The sequence below is a fragment of the Falco rusticolus genome, chromosome 1 (genome assembly GCF_015220075.1).
Source record: "Falco rusticolus isolate bFalRus1 chromosome 1, bFalRus1.pri, whole genome shotgun sequence".
Classification (NCBI taxonomy): Eukaryota; Metazoa; Chordata; class Aves; order Falconiformes; family Falconidae; genus Falco; species Falco rusticolus.
In genome coordinates, this window is record NC_051187.1 from 103,390,949 (window position 1) to 103,414,141 (window position 23,193).

A 23,193-nucleotide genomic window follows, 5' to 3' on the forward strand; every position below is an offset into this window, starting at 1 on the left:
CGCTGGCTGCCCGCGCCGCGCCACGGCCCGCTGAGGGGGCGGCTCTGCGCGGAGGGGGAGGAGGAGGGGGAGGAGGAGGAGGAGGGGGAGGGGGAGGGGGAGGGGGAGGGGGAGGGGGACTCTTGCCGCGGGCCGCCCGGCGGAAGGATCGCGCGGTGCGAGCGGCCGCTGCCTCGCCGTCCTTCCGCGGCGCCTGCGCGGCTGTGGGCACGGGCGGGCGCTGAGGGGGTGCGGATGAGGGAGCTCGGCTAGCGGGAGCGGAGCCCGGCCCGCAGCGGGGAAGGTTCCGCCGGGCAGGGCCGCGTGGGTAGCCAGCTCCCCCCGGCGAGCGGCGCCTTGGGCGTGTGTCTGCTCCTCCGCCAGCCCCGGCGCCGAAGGAGGTGTCAGCTCGCCCCCCTCGGTGCCGCCTGGGCAGCAGGCAGGGTAAAGCTTTGAAAGTTTCGTTTAAAACACTGGCGAAACAAGGAGCGAAGGCGTTCGGAGGCGCCGCGTCCCCCCGGGGCCGCCTGGCCGAGTGCCCCGCGGGCTGTCCGGGGGCCTGCCCGCTGCCGTCACCGGCCCCGGCCCTGCCCGCCGCGAAGGCTGGCAGGAGGGACCCGCTGCCCGGTTTCTCCCGGTGCCCGGGGGCCAGGCTCTGCCTGCCAGCCCCACTCCCGTAGCAGAAGACAGATGCCTGACGTGCCAGGGAGGCCGCGAGGTTTTCCCACAGATCCAACTAGCCTTTTGTCTGCCTGACTTTAGAACTGGACACCTAAGTTTGTGAGTGTTCAGTTTTGTTGTAAGTCCTCCGTCCTCTCCTCCGTCCTTTCCTCTTTCTTTCTTTTGTTTTCCCAGAGCAGGTTGAGGGTTTGTTATACCACTGTACAGTGAAGACCAGGAAGAGAATAAATACTTTGCATGAAAATCCTGGCACTGTGAAGGTGAGTGGCAGAACCTTGCTAAACCACCAGAGGTTGAAATTAACAGATAAAAGCAATAACTTCAGAGCAAAGGCAACTTGTTTTCTTTAAACTCCTTCCAGTATCTGTAGTTATGAGCTGTTCAGGCAGCACAGAAAGGAGGATTTCCTCTAGAGATGATAAGCACGGTGACATAAATCAAGTGTAGAGAGAGCACAGAAATTTTTTTCTATTTATTTCCTGATAAATTAACTCTGAATCAGTTTGCTAAAAATTCATCTGTCATAAGCATTTTTAACCCTTTCTCTAGTAACTCTCAGGCCACGCTTGCAAGACTGAAATAAAAGGCTACTTTTGCTGCAGCAGCAAACTCCTCTATGCATAGAGTGAACTCTTCACATCCAAGCTTGCTGTGTGCTGCTCCCTTTCATTTTTCTTACTTTTTATCTTGAAATCAGATATGCCTTTTAGAACTAAGAAGGTGCAGAGAAGGGCAAGTCCCACAGGAATTTTATCTGGCTTTTACATTTTCATTCTAATTCTTCTGGGTCTCAGCATTTAAGGATCATTGTTGAAGAAGTCTACAGCTGTTGCAGTGGTTTTCCAAAATCTGTTGTACCACTGGTAGTTTGTGGCAGTGATCAAGTGAAGATAATTGAGCTTAGCTGGGAAATTCTTGCTGGAGGTCTGACCAACACTGTCCTCAGATTGTTCCACTCCCGCAGTTTACAGCGGCTCTTGCATAGTCTGACTATTTGCTCAAGGGATTTCCATCAGGGCCCTTCCCAGAACATTTTGTATGTCAATGCTGGGAGCCCAAGGCAGTGCGGTACATCCCCAGACCAGCAGATTGTGGAACTGATGGTTTGGCAGGAACCTCTAGTGCTGACTTACTGCAACAGAGTTCCTTTTGTTTGTCTTGTGCTGAATATGCCCTCAGCTGGATACATATGATTACAGTCCTTTGTCCTCAGTAACAGTAGGAAGGGACAATTGAGGCAGCACCCAGCTGAGTTGAAAGTAGCGCAATAAACTAGTCGGGTACTGGATTAGTACTCCTTCCGAAGGAAATGCTGGAGACTGAGGAGTTGCCTGGTGCAAGAGGGACCTCAGAGCAGGTCCTCCTAGCAGGGCAGTCAGTTGAAGGTGAGGTCTCCCAGGACGGCTTCAAGCCTCTGTAGGAGGTGGCCTAGGTCTGGGCACAACCGCCCAGGGGTCAAAACAGCATCACAGTTGAACACACTCTGAGAAGACAGACACAGCATGTGCCCAGAGCAGCTGAGGGTTATGGCGGGCAGGCTGCCATAAGTAAGTGACTGCCAAGGCCAAGGGGTTTAGGCAGAATGCTGAGAAAGAGATGGAGGCAACCAGTGAGAACTGTATGTGTTTGGGGAGAAAGGAAAAGAGGCAATATTAAACCTAGAAAAAAAATTAACTTGGTGAATGTAATGAAGTGCACCTGGATGAAGACCATTACACCATTACGAGCAGGTGTTCTGCATGCAGGGACTTGACACACTGTACAAAAATCCAACACCTTGGAACAGCATAAAGACCCCAAGTGCCACGTCAGCCAAGGAAGAAGTACACTTTAGTAGCAGGGAGAAGACCTGTTCGTTCCTGTGGGAGGAAATGAAGCCTGTCTATTTTAAAGGGATTTGACAGGACAGCTGCACTGTCACAGGCAGCAGGTACAGTGGACTCGCTGTCCAGGCGTGCAGGGGACTTACAGCAATATGGGTTGCCCTGGTTATAGCAAAATTAAATGTGTCCCAGCCTGGTTCCAAGACAGTGTGACGGCATGCAAGTATAACTACACAGGCAGCCACTGCCTTAACGCAGACTGGGCTCTAGGAAGGTGACAAACCAGTAAATATCAGACCAGTGAGGGATCAATGTTAGTGGAAACAAGAAAATCCCACATATAAGGCATGTGTAGTCCTGCCTTTTACCTTACGTGGTGCCTGATTTTTCTACCGCTGAGTGGAGGGAAAGAAGACAGACTACAGGATTCACAGCCAAATCCCAGTATGTGGAAAAGGGAGGGGACATAACTTTGCAGTAGACATTTCTGTCTGTGCTGTTTAAACACCCTTCAGAGGGAAAAACAGATGATCTTGTGGTTTGGCTCCGTGTTCTGCTTTGGAGACCCAAGCGCTATTCACTGCATGACCTTTGCCCAGTGAATTAAACCAACAGATGCAAAGGGTAATACTAATTTTCATATCCACTGAACTTGGGCGCACACAAAGTCCAGCATGGGCAAGCAAGCTTGATGAGTTCAAATATGTATGCAGACAGCAACTTCAGAACAAGGATAAATTTACCCTTGTGTCAGGTTGGTTGTGAGACTAAATTAAAATATTTTGCAAAGCATTTGAATATCCCAAGGGGCTAGGCACATGCAAACTTTTTTATAACTGCTGTTTGGATTTAGCAGGTCGAGTTCAGTGTAGTGTGGCAGAGTAGTTATTCTGTTGGTGCTTTGACTCCAACCATTATATAACTCATCTATATTTATCACTAACCTGAGATCTTTAAAACAACAAGCAAGTTTTGATCAGCCCAGAGAAGGAAATACTGATGTTGGTTTAAAGAACAAAACACTCAAAACCTTAAAAAAAATTAATGAAAAAGTTCTGTTGTTCTTTTCCAAACCGATCTCAGAGATAAAGTTTGGTGAGCAGCAGAGCTCTCCCTGGAAGTCATGTTGATCACAAAAGAGGAAGGGCCTGGAGCATCTCCTCTGCCTGCCTTAGGCTGAGCTTGGGCTGTTGGTAGAGGAAACCCTCACAGAGGCATCTGAGTGCTCATCGAAGCCAGCAGAAGAGATATGTACGCTGATGGCACTGAAGAGATCTCATACTGAGGCTTACTCAAGGCTCAGAAAGACTTCTCTTCTTGGAGGCAACTCCTTTTTTTAAAAGACTGGAACAGTCTCAGAAGCAACTTTTCAAAAGCTGCAAAGAAAGTTACACTCTGTTTTCTTTGTCTGGAGGCACAGTTTGCAAGACAATATTGTTTACGGTGAAATCACCTGACAAGACTTTGCTCAGCTTCCTGGGAGTAAGTGCTCATCAAATAAAAATCAGCAGCACATAGGAACTCTCAAAGGGGAATAAAACGGGTTTGAGCACTGAACTGTCTTTGTTTGACCTCTGTGAAAACTGAACTATCCAGAATGGATAGTTATTTTGCAAATCTTACTCTTTCTGTGCAATGAATCAATCAATGGAATGCTAATTTCCCAAGTTCAAGTAGTGTGGAAGTTAGTTCATACAAATTATAAGACTGTTCTACCTTGTAGGTACGTTTGCTATGCTTGTTCTTACAGGCAATAATGAATTGCCCTTTGAAAAAAAAAAACAACAGTATTCCTGAAGTATGTAGCAAAGGAAAAAAAGAAACTAGATGCAGGGTCCTTCATTTCTTCCAGCTTAAAATGTAGATTTCCACTGCAGCTGGACAGACAAACCCTGGCTTCAGTTTCACAAGCAGAATTCAGCTGTTCCATGCGTGAAACTGAAGCTAAATTGTTGTCCTGGCATGGAACAGGAAGAAGCATCTGGCCGGTAAGAAAGGCCAGCAGCAAGCAAGCCCCCTTTCCAAAGCACTCTATGTTGGTTTACTTTTCCCAAAAGAGATGAAAAAAAAAGCAACATAAATTCCTTGCCCAAATACTTGTCAGCTTTAGTAAAAAAAAAAAAGAGCTTGCACATGAAGTGTCTCAGATACCTAAATCCATGTTTTAATAAAGATAATGTAAAGTAAAGAGGAGTCATGGCTGCATGTAGTATGCACAGTCAACAAACTGCAGCTGTGCAATCTGTTCTGTCTCTTTTAAATCAATTGTCAGTGTGCTCTCCCTTATCAGAAACTATCACCTGTCATGCAGGGAGAGGCAGCCTCAGGTAGCCATTTGGTTTTGAGGGTAAGTCTACAGAATCACATGTTGAAAGAAGTCTGTTGACACCAGAAATCATCATAAGCTGAATCACAGGAGTGCCAGATCAAGTGTAACATCTCCATGGCCTCTTAGGAGTTCACAGCTGTTACCACATTGCTTTCCTACGGCCTCTCGCAACTTCTTCCTAACAGCAGGAATATAAATTATTTACTAGGAAAACGAACCCTTCTATCTGAGCTGAAGAAGATTCCCTTACTGTCTGTTTCCACCACAGAGCTTCTTGAAACAGCAAGACACACTTCTGCTTTCATCCAGGACAGTGAAATACATGCTTACATTTAGCAAATTAAGTACCTCTTTCACATTCAGTGATTAATTTGGAGAGGAGAACTGCAGGCACTAAATTAACCTTTTTACCTGATTTATTTTTACTGAATAAATGGCCCCATAATGAAATTTTCTTAACCAGAACAGGGATTTTCTGTGGTTTGCTTTACTATTTGGAAAACGTTCTAATCTATTCAAAATCTATTCCATTTAACTTGGTTACAGCAAAACCTTCAGACTGTGTCGCTCTCCCTAGGGATCGCACCTGTAAATCAATCGTTCTTCCTAGAAAACAGATGACAAGTCAGAAATGCATGTCGCCACATGTGAGACTGCCAACAGCAGATAGGAATGTGGCTCCTCCTCTACAGCATTTCCAATTTTACCCTTTTAGGATTGGCATCATGAATGATATAGTGGAACAGCTAGCTGATAGTAATATTTCATGCACGTTCCTCCTTAATTTTGTTTCATATATATGGTCTGCCTGCCTGGATCCAAATTACTGGCGGGGGGGAGAATCCTTCTTCAACTGTCTGTATCCAAACTTTTGACCTGCCCTTCTACAGCATAAAATGGCGCCCAGTTTTCAAAAAAAACTCTATTCAAATAGTCATCATCTGCCATTAAGTGTAATTCTTGATTAACTTGATCTGAAGATACATGTTTTCTTGAATTGCTTTCTAAACTAAATGTAATTTCTTATTGCCATTCTTAACAGTGCTAGAAGCAAAACAGAGTGGTAATATGGCAGTACAGGAGAAGTAGAAAATGACCAGCTTTCACAATCCAAGACCAGTAGGTAAAGGGACACTGTAAAACAAAGGTGTAAACTGCAATAAATAGTCATAAAATCAAAGAGTAACTGAAGTTGGAAGGGATGTCTGGAGGTTTCCTAGGCCAAACTCCTGCTCAGGGCAAGGCTAATTTCAAAGTTAAATGAGTTTGAATGGTTTTCCACATTGCATGTAAACAAGACAATGGGTAAGTGCATGGGAACGGAGATAAAGGTAAATCGAGGCAAGAACAGCTGTGTACTCTTGAGCAAACCCGCTCCAAACAAGTCTTCAGCTAAAGCAACTTTATCGTGGTCTTCAAGAAGGGAGAAGATGTGAGTAACAGTACCTTAAAAATTCATTCTCTCTGGCTCATTTAATACAGGTTTTCTTAAATTTTCCCCTACAGAACATAAAAATTCCATTCTTTTCTCTATGTGACTACTTAAAGGCAATTCCCGTTAATTATCTCACTGTGGTTATATGTCACTGTAGACATCACCATCTATAATTGGTTATTTTATGTCCTGGAGAGTTCATATCAGCATTGCAGGAGTTTGTAATCTTGCAGAATGTGTAGTATTTCTGTGACACTTGTACACCTGCCTTTTTAAAAGGGTATTTTGCTGCCCAGTAACGTAGTGACTTGCACTTTTCTGTGTGGGTCAGGATCATGTTCACTAACGCTCTTTTGGGTAGAAGAAAGGTTGCAGATTTTACAAAAGTGACATAAAGTTCTATTTGCTAAACATCATCTGGCAGCTCAACTGGATACAGCAGTCTTTGTTTCCTGTCTCATTCCAGAATCTTTGCTACTGGGCCTGACTTTTTTTCCAATGAAGGAGATGGGTGCTTTTCCACGGACTGCAGTGACAACAGGAGGCGAGCAGATACAGATCAGGCAAGGTGCTAGAGGATTTTCTGCACGCTCTATATTTAGGGATCTGTGTGATACGTGATCCTAAATACAAGGTTAGTCAGTTTGAACTCTTGAGTTAGACCCAGATATTTCCAGACAGGCAGAGCTACCTACTGACTGTACATCTGAGAAAGTACATCTGAATTCTTTCTTCTGGCAAGTATCAAGAGTATGTTAGTGAAATGTGCCTGGATATGGCAGCTTAAGATAGAACTATGCTGGAAATGTTCCTGCAGCTGTTACTTGGAAAACATCTGTGGTACTATGCACGGAAATTTGTACATCTCTGTTCACACTAGCACAGAGCAAACAAAATATAAATTATCATTGGGAAATATGAGAAGGACAATATGTGCCAATGGACATGAAATGACTGAAGGTAGTTATCAATTGAAAGAAAGGGGGGAAAATGGAATATTCCATTTCTGGCACAGGAAATAGAGTAAGATTGGCCGACTCTGTGAGACTCCCAGAACTCCAACTGCTAGTTATTTGAATAAGACTAACCAATCCATGGGACTTGAGGGGTGGAAATTTTTACACTTCCAGTTGGAAAAAACTGTGCTAATTTGTGGTGGTCTGTGTTTGTATAGTCTGATAAAGGGAAGAGTATACAAGTTGACATGATTTCTTATTTACAGTTAATGGTTATCCCTACAGAAAGTATAAAAGACATTGCCCTGAAGAACTTGATTTTAGCAAAGACATACAAGAAGGTAAGCTAAGAAACCCTGGGAAAGGACAATGAGATGTCTTTTGTTCACAGCACATTAGATAATTAAGGGATTTTTCATCTCTGGAGGCTTTCATATTAAGCCTGGGTCATTAGAAGGTCTGCTTACTGAAACGAAATGGCCTGTTGTATTCCAGAACTAAGACTGGATAATCTGAAAAGCAAATGTGTAAGGAATTGAGAATGTCTTTGGTAAGACAGCAGAGAGCAGCACGATGGGAAACGAGGGGAGATATCTGACTGGTGGCCAGAAATTTGTCTCTGTCTGCCACAGAGGCCGGTTTTCTGCTAAAAGCCGATGAGGCCTAAGTCAAAAGCCTATAAGCTCTGGTACAGAACATCTGTACTTTGTGATTTTAGCTATTTTCTGTCACGATGCTTGCTTCAATTAAAAAAAACAAAAATCAAGATGGAAGTCTTTTTCTGTTGATTTGTGGATGGTCTTTGTGCAAAGGTTCTTTTGGGCCTTTTGGTGTTTAATCCAAATTACATAAAACCAATTTGCACTATGTTAAATCTGAAAATAAATTTAAAATATCCATTCCCAGTCCTCATAACCAAATGCCTCCTAGCAAGTCATTTTACTTAACAGCTGCCTGGTTCTGCAGTCAGAAAGGTGACTGCTCTATTTTTGATTGGTTTAACTTTTAATGACTAATTTAAATTCCATTTATGCAGAATCCCTATGATTTTGAAAATGCCTTCTGAAATTATGCACAACTACCTTTCTAAAAAAAATACTTTAAAAAGCCTTAAGTACAACATTGCCTAGAATTATCTTGTCAATTAAATAAAAGAACCTACTTGAAGTAAGTGACAAAAATATACAGTGAATGAAACGCACCTTCCAGTAACAAATTGTTATTAAAAGAAACCTTTAAGCAAACTGCTAGTTACGTGGTCATGCTTAGACAAGCACAAGGTTATTGAAACATACAGCTTCCTTTCAGACAATTTAACTCACACTGAAGGCAAATTATTGCCATAAAAGCACTGAAGCACATTGCTCAGGCGTTTGGTGTAATTCTATTGGCTTCTAAAAGATTACCCTTGCTGCACAGCAATGTCAGTGGGATCAGAACTGGGTCTGCGTCTTCAGCTGCCATTACATATACTGCCTGCAACACCTTCCTGCAGAACACTGGTATATGCATCTGATATTATTATCTAAAAAAGACAGGAAGCAATATTTTAGTAGGCTTGAAGATGCAATATAGATTTCTGACAACAGCTGTAATGGAAATCAGTGAGACTGAGCTAGCTCACAAAGGAGCTGTAATCCAAAGGGCACCTAAACCCACCCAGCACAGAAAACATGAATAATAATTGTATTCACTGGGTAAGTTACGAAATGTGTCACGGATTTGGAGTCTTTCCTGGTTTCTTCCTTTTTCTCAGTGCAGAGTGGAATTTGAACAAGGTGAGGCAACAACAACCCATGAGCTGACGTGGCCGTGGTAAAGTCATCCACAAGTGCCTTCCCCTTCTTAGTGTCTTTATGTGAGGGTTTGCACTGGTGTGGGGGTGCATTTCAGTTCCCCTTTCCTCTTCTCATGCCAGAGCCATTTTCAAGGCCTCCAAAAGGAGACTGGATGATGTTACAAAAGTAGGTTGCATTGGATGCTGTGCTTGCAAGCTTGGCAGGTACCTTTTTGACACCGCTCAAGATCTTTTCAGCTCTGTGCAGACAGGGGTCTTCACGAAAACACAGACAGAGAATCAGGCTCACCGAAGAATGCTGTTCACTCTTGAGCCATTTCCTCACGCTCAGTCAGTGTCAGGGACCATGGATTTCTGTGGTTACCAGCATACTGTACATGGGCTTGCTCAGAGCTGTGAAATAATAGACAGGGGCCTATTCACGATGTTGTTTCTGGAACAAAATCCTTTTGCGTCCATGAAAATTCTCAATGAAGACTTGGAATTTCCTTCATGAATCAAGATTTTAGCACTACAAGCAATTCAATTTTTAGCTGCATTTTACAAGCTTTGTGCTAACTACTGTACAGGGAATAAGAACATTTTCTAAGAAAGATCTGTTTTCTAGTAGACTTTTTAATCTCTCTCTTCTGGTAACCTCATCTGGGGAGTCAGAAGTTAGGTTCCTCTTTTGTCAGAGGGGATTCAGAAATGCCTCCTAAGACAGTTTAATGTCAAAAGTATCTCTGATGAAACCAGATGAAATGGGTGAGGAGGAGAGCACTGCATTAAAACAGCATAAATTGGATGAAAACAGACCAAATGTTAATCGAGGCAGTGAAAATGGAGGTGTGAAGTAGTCCTCACCAGTGCTTCGCATCAACATTTCATCTCTTCTAGAAGTCCGATGCCGCTGCCTTAGTGGTTAGCTGTAGTTTTGCCTTCTTTATACTAGCAAGTTTTGTGATTTAAATTATACAGACACACTTCCTCTTGTCCCAGGACTTCAGTGCAGCTGCGCTAGTGTAGGGGTACTTACAGCAATACAATGGCATAAAGATGGTTGCTTTTTTTTTCAGTAAACAAAGTATGTGGTATCCGTACCTGGCGGCTTTATACCAGGTTGAATGCATATGTAATTTTATGTGCATGTAAGTATCTATAACATGTACAAGAATGATACGTGCTTCCTCTAAATATACACTGGAGTCGTAGGGTATATTTACCCAGATCTGTATACAGCCAGGGTTCCTTGCATGTGGTCTGTCCCAAAAATGCAAGGTGCTTGGCTGAAGGTGCCCTGCAGTCTGCCACGTGTGGTTAACAAAGATCCCAGTGAATCATCTGCATTTCCAGGCATCTGAAAAGCGTTTCTGGGTGCCCATCAAAAAAACATTTAAACTGCCTCTACAAAACAAAGAAATACACCTAAACAGCCTAGTTATGCTCTTATAAATTTTCTTCTGTAGGCTAACTCACATTTTCCTTTGTGGTGAGCTTCCTCTTGTTGTGGAAGTTCCTCTCGCCTACCCATTAACACTGTTAGATGCTGTTTCTGTACTGGTTTGCCGTATGTTGCAGCAGCAAGACAAAAATCACAATCTCTAAAAGTTTACAGTCTCTCCTGAAGTTTCCATTGATTTGTGTTGGGGTCTTGTTGGCTCAAAATATTTTCTGCAAAGTTTCCTGAGCAAACAAGCTGGGTTTCTTTTTTCTGCACCCTCCCTTCCTAATTTCAACAGCTATTTTGAACTCAGGGTGCAGTCTCTGAGACAGACATACATGCACTATCATTGTTTATCCCTGGATTTGTTTGTGTTACTGGTGAACCTTTTCCCTACCACCAATCTCATATTTACATTAATCCTTGATTGGCAAGCCTTGTTCTCCTGTCCTATTGCACGTAATAAATTGCAATAAATTCATTTATTTATGAATTCTGAACTTGACCAACTTCCATGAGCACGAGGTGAAAAGTGTGAAATTACACTCCTCTGTACCAAAGACAGGAGCAGTACCAGTGGGTATGTCTGCTTCTATGGCTACTAGAGGATCAAATGCCACTCTCCCTTGGGGGTTTCTGTAAGGAGAACAAGTTTTAAATTCTGGCAGATTTCTGAATCGTGTAATCTCCTAGACTTGTTCCCTCACAAAGGGCCTGGTGAGGGGAAGCCAATGCAAAGGCTTCAGTTTTGATAGCTTTTAATCACTGGCCACTGGTCCCACTGCTTCTAAAAGCAAAAGCATCTGCAAAATATCTCTCAGATGTATATGTGTGTGTGTGTGTGTGTGTACATACACATACGTATGTAGCCTTTATATGAATTTCCTAATATGTATATTTTTGTACAAAACTAAAATGTACACACTGAGCTAATTTTATTTGCTAAAATAACCTACTTTTACTCCCCTCAGTTAAACAGAAAACACCCAACTGTCAAATCATCCTATTTAATTAAAACAGGTTGTGTTGGTTGTTTTTTTTATATGGCGCCTCTTAAGGATCTGTGAAAGAATAAGCTGTTCTCAAGGGGGGAAAGGATTCTAGGACTAATCTCATTTGACACAGGCTCTCTTGATGTTTGATACTTTACCCATATTCTCAAATGAGCTTGAATTGTGTGCGAAGAAAACGCTAATTCATGCATGAGCTGTTGTCTCTTCCACCACTGCAGAAAACAAGGATGTTGGCCAGACTAGACCCATTCCCCACCCCACCCCCCACCCCCCCACCCCGAATTAGGTGCCAAGGCCCTAATCATCACAGAGGAGCAGTCTGGTCTTCTGGGAAGAGGAGCAGTAACAACTCTGACTTTGGCCTTCCAGTTTCAGCACTGCTGTTCTCCATGCCAGTATAATGGGATAGAAGCCGGGCACTTAGATTAATTAGTGGCTGTAAAGCCTGTGGAGCTCTTTGGTGAAGTGGTTCAAAGGAAACTATTGTTCAAAGTGACCCCCATTGTTCTTAACCGGGTGTCCAGTTGCTGAGCCGGCAGACGGCTTGTGTCTGGGGTGGTAATTACCACATGTCCCTTAATCGTAAAGGTTTGTAATCCCATTTCAGTTTGGAAATCCACATGCCACAAGGCCCAGTTAACACCTCTGATATCATCACCTGCTAGTCAATACCCAGCTATTAGCCATCCATAACTATTCCCAATGAATTGCTGTGCAGACGTGCCAGGACAAGTTTTGCCAAGCCATATTGGAAGATAGTTGAGCAAGGCTAGTTAAAATAATACCTGTTCAATTTGATGGTATTGGAAAGTCCCACATCACAACAAATACTTTTATTTAGTTTAAAATTTATCTTGCAGAAGTTAAGGATTCAGTATAAATCTTCGCTTTTATTAGGATCCCAAAAGATTTCAGATGGATTTTCCACCAGTTTCAATTCCTTTTTTTGTTGATTTCACACCAGCCTTCCGGTTCAGTGTAACTCAAGAATTCCCTTCTCAAATCTGTCATCACTGTTTCTAAGTAATGAGTGCTATAGCATCTGTAGCTAAGGAATTTATAACTTTATTTTTACTTACTGCATCTTTCAGTTCCCAAAGAATGTCAGGAAGGAATTGCTATTCTGTAAAGCACCGCATGTGACAGAATAGATAAATTGTGTTTTCTCATAATGGTGGAAACACTTCTCATTTCTCCCCCCACATGCACACATCCCTTAATCACAAATAAATGCCACATTAAAAGAAAATTACTGCTTGCATAAGGGGGAGGGGGGGGGATGACGATGACGGGACAAAAAGATTTTATCTCTAGACCTTACCACTACTCCTCCTTTTCCTGCAACACTTGATTGTTCTGTCAGGTCCGAACAGCACAGGGAGCAGACTCATCTTCCCTGTTTATAATCCCAAAGCTGATAAGTGTATCACTTACAGTGAAGATCCTTGGGGTTTGTTTTGTTTTATTTTATTTTCTCGATCCTCCTTAGTTCTTTGCAACAGATCAATTAATTCCAGAGAAACAAAGATGGGGGAGAAGTCCTCTCCTAGTGTAGATAGAGCCCTTCTGCTGCAAGGCTGCAGAAAAAGCCCTGTTGAGCCATGCTCTTGCAACAAATTTCCCCCCCAAATTACATGATCTATGACTGATAATTTCACAGAGTGTTCTGTTAGGTTTAAATTAGCAAAGGGAAAGGAATGTTATGTGTTCAAGTAGATGTCTGAATTAGCATTTTTAGAATTGTCATGCTGTGTGTTTACAAAATGAATGGGTTTTGCTGTTTAGGTAAACTGAAACATACATTCCATTCTGTGGCTTAGTACAGCAGCTGGAAGAGGAAGAACATCCATACTCCATCTCTGTGATGGCAAGATATCCTTCAGAATGTGGGGGAAAAGAAACAGTGGTGACTGCCAAGGGCATTTGGATAACAGAGACTACAGCTTGGAGCCTTAGCCTGTAAACATCACCTAGATGACGCCACTCTGAGGAGTCAGTTTGGTCAACTCCATTAACAGTAATCATTGTTCAAACTGGAGCAGATCCACAACTCTTACTTCAGAGCTTAAAGCTACTTTTATCCCACAAAAAAATCACCTTGCAGGGATGCCGTGCTTAAGGGTGCTTAGGTATATCTGATGGTACCTAAAAGAGTGCTGGCCTGTATCTGGAATATCCCTAGGAAAAGTTGTGCGTGTTTATGGGAATCTAAGAGCGCTTGTCGTCAAAATAAACTTGAAGAAATTGTTGGCCGTCATCACTGGCATAGCAGACAGGAACTGTGCCTAGAAATAGAGATTGGCCTAGCAACATTGCTGACTGTTTTGTAGAGAAGGCGGCTTATTTTTCCAGACCGTGACATTTAATAAACATTTTCTGTTTGTTGAAACTGCCGAACCTCACTAGATGAAACTGAATGCTAATCTGCTCGAGTCGCCACCACAGACTATCTCCAGTATGTACGCATCGCCAGTCACTGTGGTTTTGTTGGTTTTGTCCTATGACATTTGTTCCTTTGTGTTTGTCCACAAAAAACAGACAGAACATGGAACGCGTTGAAACAGCCCCACAAATCCTCCAGACGACGATTTATTTTGCAAGATCCTGTTTGATCTTGTCATGAGGGCTCCGTTAAGCTGCAGGCTGAGAAGCCTTTTGATGCAACCTTTGACTAGTGATCTGCAAGAGGTTAGATAGGCACCAGCACTGCTGCTGGCTGTTCACCTAATACAGAATCACGGAAGGGTCCGGGCTGGAAGGGACCTCTGGAGATGTAGTCCGACCCCCTGCTAATGCAGGTTCACCTAGAGCAGGCTGCACAGCCATGTCCAGGCGGGTTTTGAATGTCTCCAGAGGAGTATTAGCCATCTTCTACCTGAAGCATGGGGCCTCCAGGCAAATGTGATCAGGATTATGAAGAGAATTATAAAGAGATTATAAAGAGAAGCTTGGATGTGCACATCCTAACAACTCTGAAACACCAGACCATAAATAAATCTGACGCTTGGCTTGAAGCTGTAGACGGGGTGGGGTGGGGTGGGGGTTGGTGGGGTGTTAAACCCCAGACGGGCTTTTTGAACCCTCGAGAAGCAGCAGAGAAGGGCCCGACAGACACCTGGGCGTCAGGCCCACCGGAGCCCGGCTACCTCCGGCCGCCCCTCGGGGCAGCAGATCAGTATTTGTGTTTATTACCGCACAGGTGAGCTGCGGGGCCAGCAGGGTTGCTCGGCGGCCCGGCATACCCGGAGCCGAGCGGCAGGCAGCCTCGGGCCGTGGGCACCCCCCCGGCCCGCCCCGGCCGTCTGAGGGGGCTCCTCCGCGCACGCGCACGGCTCGGGCCCCGTTGCTACGGCCGGCAGCTGTAGGCGGGGCAGCGGTACATCACATCTGGCCAATCAGGAGAGAACCGCCCTCGGTAGGCGGCCAATCACTGCCGGTAAACAACACACCCTCCCCTGCCTGCGGGGTGGGGAAGGGGATGGGAGGGGAAGCAGCGCTGCCAGCCAATCGGCGACCGAGGAGCGCGGGCCAATCAGAGAAGCGGAGGGTTTGGGCGGTCTTTTTAAAATAAATCCACCGCCACAGAGACTCTGCTCTCTGGTCCCTTTAAAGGCGTGATGTGACCATTCCCTGTCTCCTTCCGCCGACGCCGCGCCCTCCCTCCGGAGTGGCGCGGTTCCGCCCCGCTTCCCTCGGAGCGGGAGTTCCGCCGGGTGCCCGCGCCATGTCCTGGCCGTCCTGCCCTCCCGGGGCGCCCGTAGGGTGCACGGCTGGAAGCGGACTATTTGACTTGCCCGCGCCGCCTCACCGCCCGGACCTAGGAGGGATCGCTCCGCGCGGGGCCATCTGCGGGCCGCCAGAACAAAAACAAGGGGGCGGGGCCGCGGTGGCTCCATTTTGATGCGGGGCTGGGGCGGCGGCTCGCGGCTGGGGATGGTGCCGCTGCCTCGGGCAGCGCCGTGACTCGCTGGGGGAGGCGAGCGGGGCCCGCCGCGGGCGGGGGCGCAGGCGGCCCTGCCTGGATGCGGAGCCAGCGGCGGAGCCGACCCGCGTCCGTGCGGTGACGGGAGCCGGGCTCGCCTCCCCCTCCCCGCCGCGGGGGAGCCGAGCGGCGAGGGCCGCGGGGGGGGCCCGGTGCCCCCTCACCACCGCCCCGGGTGAGTGTGCTGGCAGGGCCGGGGCGGCCCCTCAGGCCCCTTTGTTCGCCTCCCCACAGCCTTGGGGTTCCCCCGAGGGGGCGGGAGGCTGAGGGGCCGGGGGGCCAGGCTCCCTTTGTCCGGCCGGTGCGGGCGGAGGCGGGGCGGGGGGGGGGGGGGGGTGCCAGTTGCTGACCGGGTTTTTCTGCCGCAAAGGGAAGGGATCCGGAGGCGGGGGGAGAAGATGAGCAGCGAGGTGCTGTGGCTTTTCAAGCAGCTGAATGTGCACCTGGAGCAGGAGGGGCGGTTCCAGCCCCGCGAGAAGGGGCTCAGCCTCATCGAGGCCGCCGCCGAGGTGAGGGGGCTGGGCCGGCGGGTGGGGGAGCTGAGGGGGGGGGCAGCCTCCTCGGGGCAGGGGATGTCAGTTGTGTGAAGTAACTCCGAGCTGAGAGACGTGCCTGAAGTTGACAAGGGTAATTCTTTGCTCTGTAAACGACGCTTGCCTTTTGTTTTGTCTTAATCTGTGTTCATTAACGTGCACTACGTGATCAAAGAACTCCGACCTACAGGGCGAGTAAAATACCCGGGTGTTTAATATCGATTGCTTAAACTTCGAGGGAACACAAACCCGAGAGAGGTGTATTATTTTCATTTCGGGGGCTCTGAACCGCTGCAGGAAAGCTGGGGTGCCAAGCCGGCAATTAACGGGGAAATGACCGGCTTTTCTTTAGCAAGGTCTAGGGAAATGAAACCAGCAACACGGTGCTTAACAGCAAAAAATAGACCGAAGCATAAACACTTCCACGGTGAGGAGCAGAGTTCCTTGCAGAGTTTATGACGGGCTTATATTCCTTGGGATGGGTGTGAGCTTTTCTGGAGGGAGCCTTAATGTTTAACAAAACAAGTCCCTGGGATTGGGCTCCTTGCTTGTTTTGAAAGCAGAACTTTGTCGCTTAAACGTTGAAGTACAGGCGAAGGGAAGAATAAGCCAAGTCTGGCCATCTCTGTTCCGTAAGGTCACCAGTCACTGGGTATGATGTACTTGGTGACTATTGTCTTAAAATAACAAGTGCAGACTCAAATGTGGCTGTGCTGGGTATCGCACCAGTGAGGCCCAGGACCTGGCTGTAATCCGTGTGCCTGGGGTGTGCTTTGGGTCTCGAGTACCTAAAATTATTTTGAAGTTATGAGAAACCAAGTATTTAAGGAAAAAAGGAATTGTTTCCCTGTGACCTAGGTAAAAGATGACTTAGGGAGGGAGTGGGCACAGTCGTTGCTGCTGCCACAGAATAATTCTGACTTTGCTTCTCTTGCCATAGAATGAAAATACTCTATCTCCGAGACAAAGGAATGCGAAGGTGGAAGATCTGTGGAGTCTGACCAACTTTTTCGGTTTTGCAACTGAAACGTTTGTTTTGGCTGTTAACATTCTGGACAGATTCTTGGCTCTTATGAAGGTATTTTGGGGGGAGAGAACCTGCTGTAGTGTCAGCTGGGAATACATGAGCTTCCTGTGAACTCTCTTGCCTGACAAATAAGGGAAGGTTGTGATCTGGGATGTAACGGTGGCTGTTCACTCATTCTGCACTAGCAATGTTTCTGAAGTGCTCCTTTGTAAACGTGAAGTTGAGTATTTCTTTTTACCTCTAAAGGGGTGTAGCAGCATCGTTTGTTTCCTCTAAGCCTGTAGCCTTCACCAGATAGATGTAGATTAAGAAAGGAGGAATGAAGGAATAAAACAACTTGTTTTGTTACACACTATTTGTATGTCCTGTGTTAAAGCTTAGCTTAGCACTGGAACTAATACCAAATGGTCATTTCCTGGTTGTTTTTCTTTCCATGTTTCTGCTGCTTTATGGCAGACGGATTGAACCTAAACTGGTTCCCCATTATTAAGTTGGCAGGAAAACTGAATTTGTATCAGTTCTCTGGTTTGACCGTTCTTGAGGTTGCAGGAAATGTTACGCTGGTACATGGGAGAGAATAGCAGAGGTAGGAACAAGTTGTGGAGGGATAGGACTGCCTAGAACAGGCTCAGGCAGGATTTGTGTAGGCTTTAAATGAGTGTAAGCGAGCGTTGCTGCTTGGAGAAGCAGGGTATTACAGTTCTCACTGCAAATTACTTGTAGTGTAGTGATGTGGAACGGTTTCAATAGAGGGTGCTCAGCTGCTGAACTTCACTTCCTCTGACTTAGCCATGGCTGATACTGCTTTATTGGCTCTGCCAGCTGTGTTTTGCTGCAACTTGAGTGATGAAACTAGTTAAGACTAGGTGACGTGTGTGAGTTGACGGACATCAGGTCTAGTTGTGATGAGAAAATCCCTTTCTGTTGAACTGTGAATATTCAAAACGGCTCACCTAGGCTGGGTGTGAGCTGTTGATGTTGCTGTTTGATAAACATGGTGTTACAGGGCAGGGGAAAGTATTCATTGTGTTTCTTCTTTATTTTTAGGTGAAACCGAAGCATTTATCTTGCATTGGAGTTTGTTGTTTCCAACTGGCTGCCCGAGTAGTGGAAGAAGAATGCAATATTCCATCTGCACATGAGATCATCCGGATCAGCCAATGTAAATGCACTGTGTCCGACCTGAAACGGATGGAAAAGATAATTTCTGAAAAGTTGCACTTTGAATTTAAAGCTACTACTGCCTTAACCTTCTTGCACTTGTACCATACTATTGTACTCTGTCATACCTCAGAAAGGTGGGTTGAGTTGCATGTTGGTTGTCATCTGTATGTTTTCAAAGCCCTTTTTCTCTTTAATTGCCTCTTAAATGGTGATGGCATTGGCTGTAGAGGAGGCAGCTCCTTAGTTTTTCCTTCCTGACAAGTGAATGCTTGTTGATGCATGTGCTTCTTCTCTTGGGTGTCTTACAGGAAAGAAGTCTTGAATCTCGACAAATTGGAAGCGCAACTGAAAGCTTGCAACTGTCGTCTAGTTTTTTCTAAAGCAAAAGTAAGTAGAAGTGGCTTCCTCTGACTTCAGAGCAGGTTTTGATTCGTGTTATGTTGAGCAGTGTTTTTTTGTCCTTTTAGCCATCTGTCTTGGCCTTGTGCCTTCTCACTCTAGAGGTTCAGACTTTGAAATCTGTTGAGCTGTTGGAGATCCTTCTGCGTGTTCAAAAGCATTCTAAGGTAAGTGTTTTCTGTGGGTTGTTTTTGCAGTTGTTGGGACTGGTGGGGTTGGTGATGTCCAGTGTAACATTTCAGGGACCCCTGCTGTCAGTGTACAATTTTTAAAAGTACTGTTTGGCATCAGCTGAAATAAGCAAGGAAATGGGTCTTGAAGCATCTGTCTGCAACTCTTGTAACTAACATGCAGTCATTGGTAGAATGCCAAGCAAAAAAAAAAGCCCTGCTGCTTAGAGAATGATCTCAGGTAGTCATTTTGCACTGGCACATCTTGGCAGCTGCCTGGCAAGCAGCAAAAGGATTGTGGCTTTAAAAACCAGCTTAAATGTTTAAAATCAGAAGAAATGCTGACCTGATGTCTGCACAATACATGCTTTAACAAGCAGCTGATTTAACTTGCACAGTTCTAGCTGTATGTTCTAGAGAACCTTGCGATTGGTCCCTAGGACTGCAGTTGACTGCTGGGCTGGTTATTCTTTTTGCCTGAATAACTAGCATACAGGATTTACAGCTTCTAGCTGCATGCTCTATCAGTTGATGGTCTAGAACAAGCTTTCCATTCTTCCAGTCAAACTGAACTAACCCAGTTTCTTGAGGGCTGGAAGTAGTTCCTTAAGGTATGAGAACTCCATTTTAAAATGGAGTAATCTTGGTTTCATTTTTCCTTTGGAAGTGATGATGAAAGTGTTAACAGCAACTAACAGGTAAACTGTCAATTCAGACTTCAGTGTGGGCGTTTCTAGGAGGTGTATAGGAGTTCAGGTTCAAAAACAGCTTGACTTTGATAAAGGGATCACAGTTATGATTCACTTTCTCCTAAGTCTTTTCTGAGAAGGTAAAATGGAGGGAGGGGTTATCTTCAGAGCCTGTCTGTCATAGACTAAGTAAGTTATTTCTTGCTTTTCAGATAAGTGATAGTGACTTACTTTACTGGAGGGAACTGGTCTCAAAATGCCTAGCAGATTATTCTTCTCCTGAATGTTGCAAGCCTGATCATAAAAAGCTAGTCTGGATTGTTTCGAGACGTACAGCCCAGAATCTCCAAAACAGTTACTACAGTGTTCCTGAGTTGCCAACGATACCAGAGTGTGGATGCTTCAATGAAAGTGAGAGGTTGGTAAAACTTAGAACAGGTGGTTAATTTGTTGGGAGTTCTCATTTTCTGTATATGTTAATAGCAACTTTGTATAACTAGGCTTATTCACTACTAGTTGGAGGAAAAAAATGCAAGATTTGAAAGTACTGATGGACTTAAATTAAGTCTTAAATAGAAGGAAAAAATTGGTAACTGTCATTGTGCTCAAATTGCTTTGCAGGGTGGGGGAGGAGGCATTCTTTTTTTTTTTAAGGCAGGGAGGCTTGCAAATCCTTTAAGTTTTCTGAAGTAATTTATATTTGCTGTCTTGGAACACTGGCTTTTTGGTTGGTCAGAGAATTGTGGAATTAGGAGAAAGGAAATTGTACCTTGTTAGGATTTAAGCCTTAATGTTGAGAAGGGTTTAGAGCTGGGATGTTATACTAGGAACAGAAAAGGGTGCAAGAAAACACAGGATTGAGTACTTTGGCACTTTCAAGGGCTTGTGCTTTGTGTAAATTACCTTTCCTGCTGTTCTTTCTAGTGAAGACTCCTGTGAAGATATGAGCAGCGGAGAAGAAAGCCTTAGCAGTTCTCCTCCGAGTGATCTGGAAGGCACCTTCTTCTTTGAACTCAAACCTAAGACAAAGTGGCAAACTCTTAGCTGTCGTTCTTAGCATTGAGTCTTGATTGTATGAGGATGAGATTTGATTGCACCATAGAGTCTTTTGGCAATAATAAATGAGATGGTTACCCGTAAACTGTATTAAGTCAAGAGTTGCTGTGGTGTATCAGTGCTTTGTATGCCTGCCTTGGGTTTTTTTGTTGTTGTAAATTTAAGGAAGAAGGAAAAACCCTGTTCAGGTCCCTAGTTTAGCAAAAAAAGTTTGTGCATAGTTGTGTTGTCAGCAAGTATAAATGTAGCCCTGTACCTGGTGGTCCAAAGTGCCGAGCAGCTGAACACCTGAGCAGTGTGCCCTGGCAGCAGGGAAGGCTGACAGTGTGCTGGGCTGTGTTAATGGGAGCATAGCCAAGGGATTGAGGCAAGAAGGGTTTTTTCCTCCCTTTACTTGGCATTCATGCTCATTTGGAACGGTGTCCAGCTCTGGGCTCAGGATGTTGACGGACTAGAGTCCAGCAGGAAGCCGCCAAGGTAGCAAAGCACTTTGGGGCACAGGACGAAGCAAAACGAGTTCACTCAGCCTGGCAAAATGGTCTTTTGGTGGGGGTGGGGCCCAGAAATGGGATTGAACAGCAGCCTTTTGGTATCAAAGGGGGTTGCTGGGGAGGGGAGATTTTGGGGTCTTGGCTGAGAAGCATGGAGCAAAAGCGAGAGGCTTTAATTAAATAGGAATGCCAAGTTCTCGGTTGATGTAAGTTCACTCCATGGGAAAAGTCAAGCACGGGTGTGGGCCGAGAGGGGCTGTGCAGTCTCTGTCCAAGGAGGTTCTTGGGATTCAACATGTCAAAATGCCAAGCTTGGTTTCGTTTCAGTGTTCATCCTGCTTTGAGCAGGAGGTTGAACTAGAGTCCTCTTGAGGGCACCTCTACTCACGTATTTTGGGATTAGATCGAATTGGCCGAGTAGGTTCTGTGGAATAATAAGTGTACGTAGTACTAGGCTGGAGCGATTTACTGTCATATGGGCCAAATACTGAAACTGCTTTAACACTTTACATGCTGTGCTCCTTTTCAGCAGGATCTTGAGTTGTGTACTCCAAGCAGATATTTTTTTTTAAAAGCTTGGTTTTTATAAACTTCAGGGATCCCTATTTCACAACAGGAGTATGTGTGGCAAGAAGGAGGTTTCTAGTCAATACTAGCTTTCACTAAAGGACAGTGTAAAGTGTGTGGCTGGGAGTAATTTTCTATTTTCTTTAATACAGATGGTTTTTACACTGAAGTTCACATTGTATGCTTCAGTGTGTTTTGAAATTTTAACTGTTAACTTGCCAATCCATACTAGTAGCTTAGACTTAACATGGTAAATCTTGATAAGTCTACATTCCTTTTAATATTTAATCCTTGTAGTTGTTTTTCAGTATATTCATGTTATTGAGTCATAATCAGACTTGTTTGCATGCTTATGTAAAGCAGTTAGTGCAGGAAAAGTTGATATTATGCAGTAATATCAGGTAAATGTGATGAAGTAGTTAATGTAATGGTTTTTTCTGAACTTTTTCATTGAAGCACAAATTGAAGTATGATTGTGTTTCTCCATATTGAGAACACGGCTAGGTAGCAAGTGGACTAATTAGCTCAGAATAATGGTTTTGAAGTGTGTTGGTGCCAAAGTAGAAATGAAGGAGCAAACAAGCTAAAAGGTGTTTTGTAGGTGCAAGCGTTGTTTTAGAGTGGTAAGAGCAGTGCCATAAGCTCATGACTGTTGTGTGATTTCAGTTTTATAAAAATACAAAAAGTTTACAAAAATGTATATAAAAATGTAAATTAAAAAATGTACAGAAAAAAATTTAAAAAATGAGCAGAAAGTACTGTATTTTTTTACATTGTATGTAACTTTTTGTAGGTATGTTGCATGTAGATAGTAATTTATTGTGTACTCTGTAGATATACTGTACATCTGAAGAGTTCTTACTGCAAGTCTCTGCACCTGGAAGCTGACTTCTGAAATGGGGTACTTTGGTTGCAGGTAACAAACCTACTGAGTCTTGTTTCAGTTGAGAACAAAAATAAACCAAGTGCTGTATTTGTTAACTGCTGGTGTGAGTTACGGTTGGTCACTTGAAGCTTTTGGCTGGTGCTTCCCCCACCCCCACCCCCCGTATTGCTTTTATGGTCTGTGTTCCAGGTTCCCAGAAGTTCTGGTAAGTGGTTTGCAAAGAAAAAGGAGAGACTTCTGGATGGTTTGTTCGTGGATGTGCATCACTTCTCAGCTTTGCTCCTGGCAGTTGTAGAAGCTGGTGTGGGGTGTCCCCTGCTTTTACCACCCAGCTGCAGCTGTGCCCTGTGCTGCTGGGAGGAGTGTTGCGAATGGTGTATGTGCACATCTGGCAAGTGGGAGCTCCTGCTGCTGGTTAAATTGGGAGTTATTACAGGCAAACACGCTGGGGTTTGCTGGATTTGTGGTGGCTGCTGTTGCTGGTCTTCTGAGCGCAACCTGGTCTCAGGATGTGTCTGTATCTTGGCAATCCGAAATCCTACAATAGGTCATCAAAGGCAAACTTGAGCTCATTTCCTTTTTGTCTTATCCTGCCTATCTTGCCAGAGTGTTTCCAAATGGTGCCTTTGATGCAAAAATTAAGGAATAAGGGGCTGTAAATGGTTCTTGCTGGAAAGATGTTCCCAGCCCTAGAGAGACTGGAAGAGGGAGCCAGGACTTGCACTCGGCTACCTGCTGAGGTGGCTGTGAGCATCATGGTAGACCCTTGTAGCTTGGTACAGATCTTGCGTC

General features: G+C 44.9%; 1 protein-coding gene and 1 long non-coding RNA gene across 4 annotated transcripts; both read left to right on the plus strand.

Annotated features, from left to right (window-relative positions):
* Positions 1 to 157: 157 nt before the first annotated feature.
* On the plus strand, positions 158 to 13,826 carry LOC119150332. 3 transcript variants are annotated; one of them, XR_005105027.1, is made up of 4 exons: positions 158 to 920; positions 6,714 to 6,815; positions 7,470 to 7,544; positions 13,223 to 13,826. It is a non-coding gene; the product is annotated as an uncharacterized LOC119150332 (long non-coding RNA). The 3 variants fall into 3 exon arrangements; XR_005105023.1 differs by having other exon boundaries at positions 6,714 to 7,544; XR_005105024.1 differs by having other exon boundaries at positions 6,714 to 7,544; positions 13,263 to 13,826.
* Positions 13,827 to 15,325: 1,499 nt separating this feature from the next.
* On the plus strand, positions 15,326 to 22,496 carry CCNG2 (cyclin G2). The gene is made up of 8 exons (XM_037392775.1): positions 15,326 to 15,594; positions 15,790 to 15,928; positions 16,893 to 17,030; positions 18,027 to 18,277; positions 18,452 to 18,530; positions 18,611 to 18,709; positions 19,614 to 19,819; positions 20,326 to 22,496. The coding sequence occupies exons 2-8, from the start codon at positions 15,818 to 15,820 to the stop codon at positions 20,456 to 20,458; spliced, it is 1,017 nt and encodes a 338-aa protein (XP_037248672.1). The 5' UTR covers positions 15,326 to 15,594; positions 15,790 to 15,817; the 3' UTR covers positions 20,459 to 22,496.
* Positions 22,497 to 23,193: the final 697 nt, after the last annotated feature.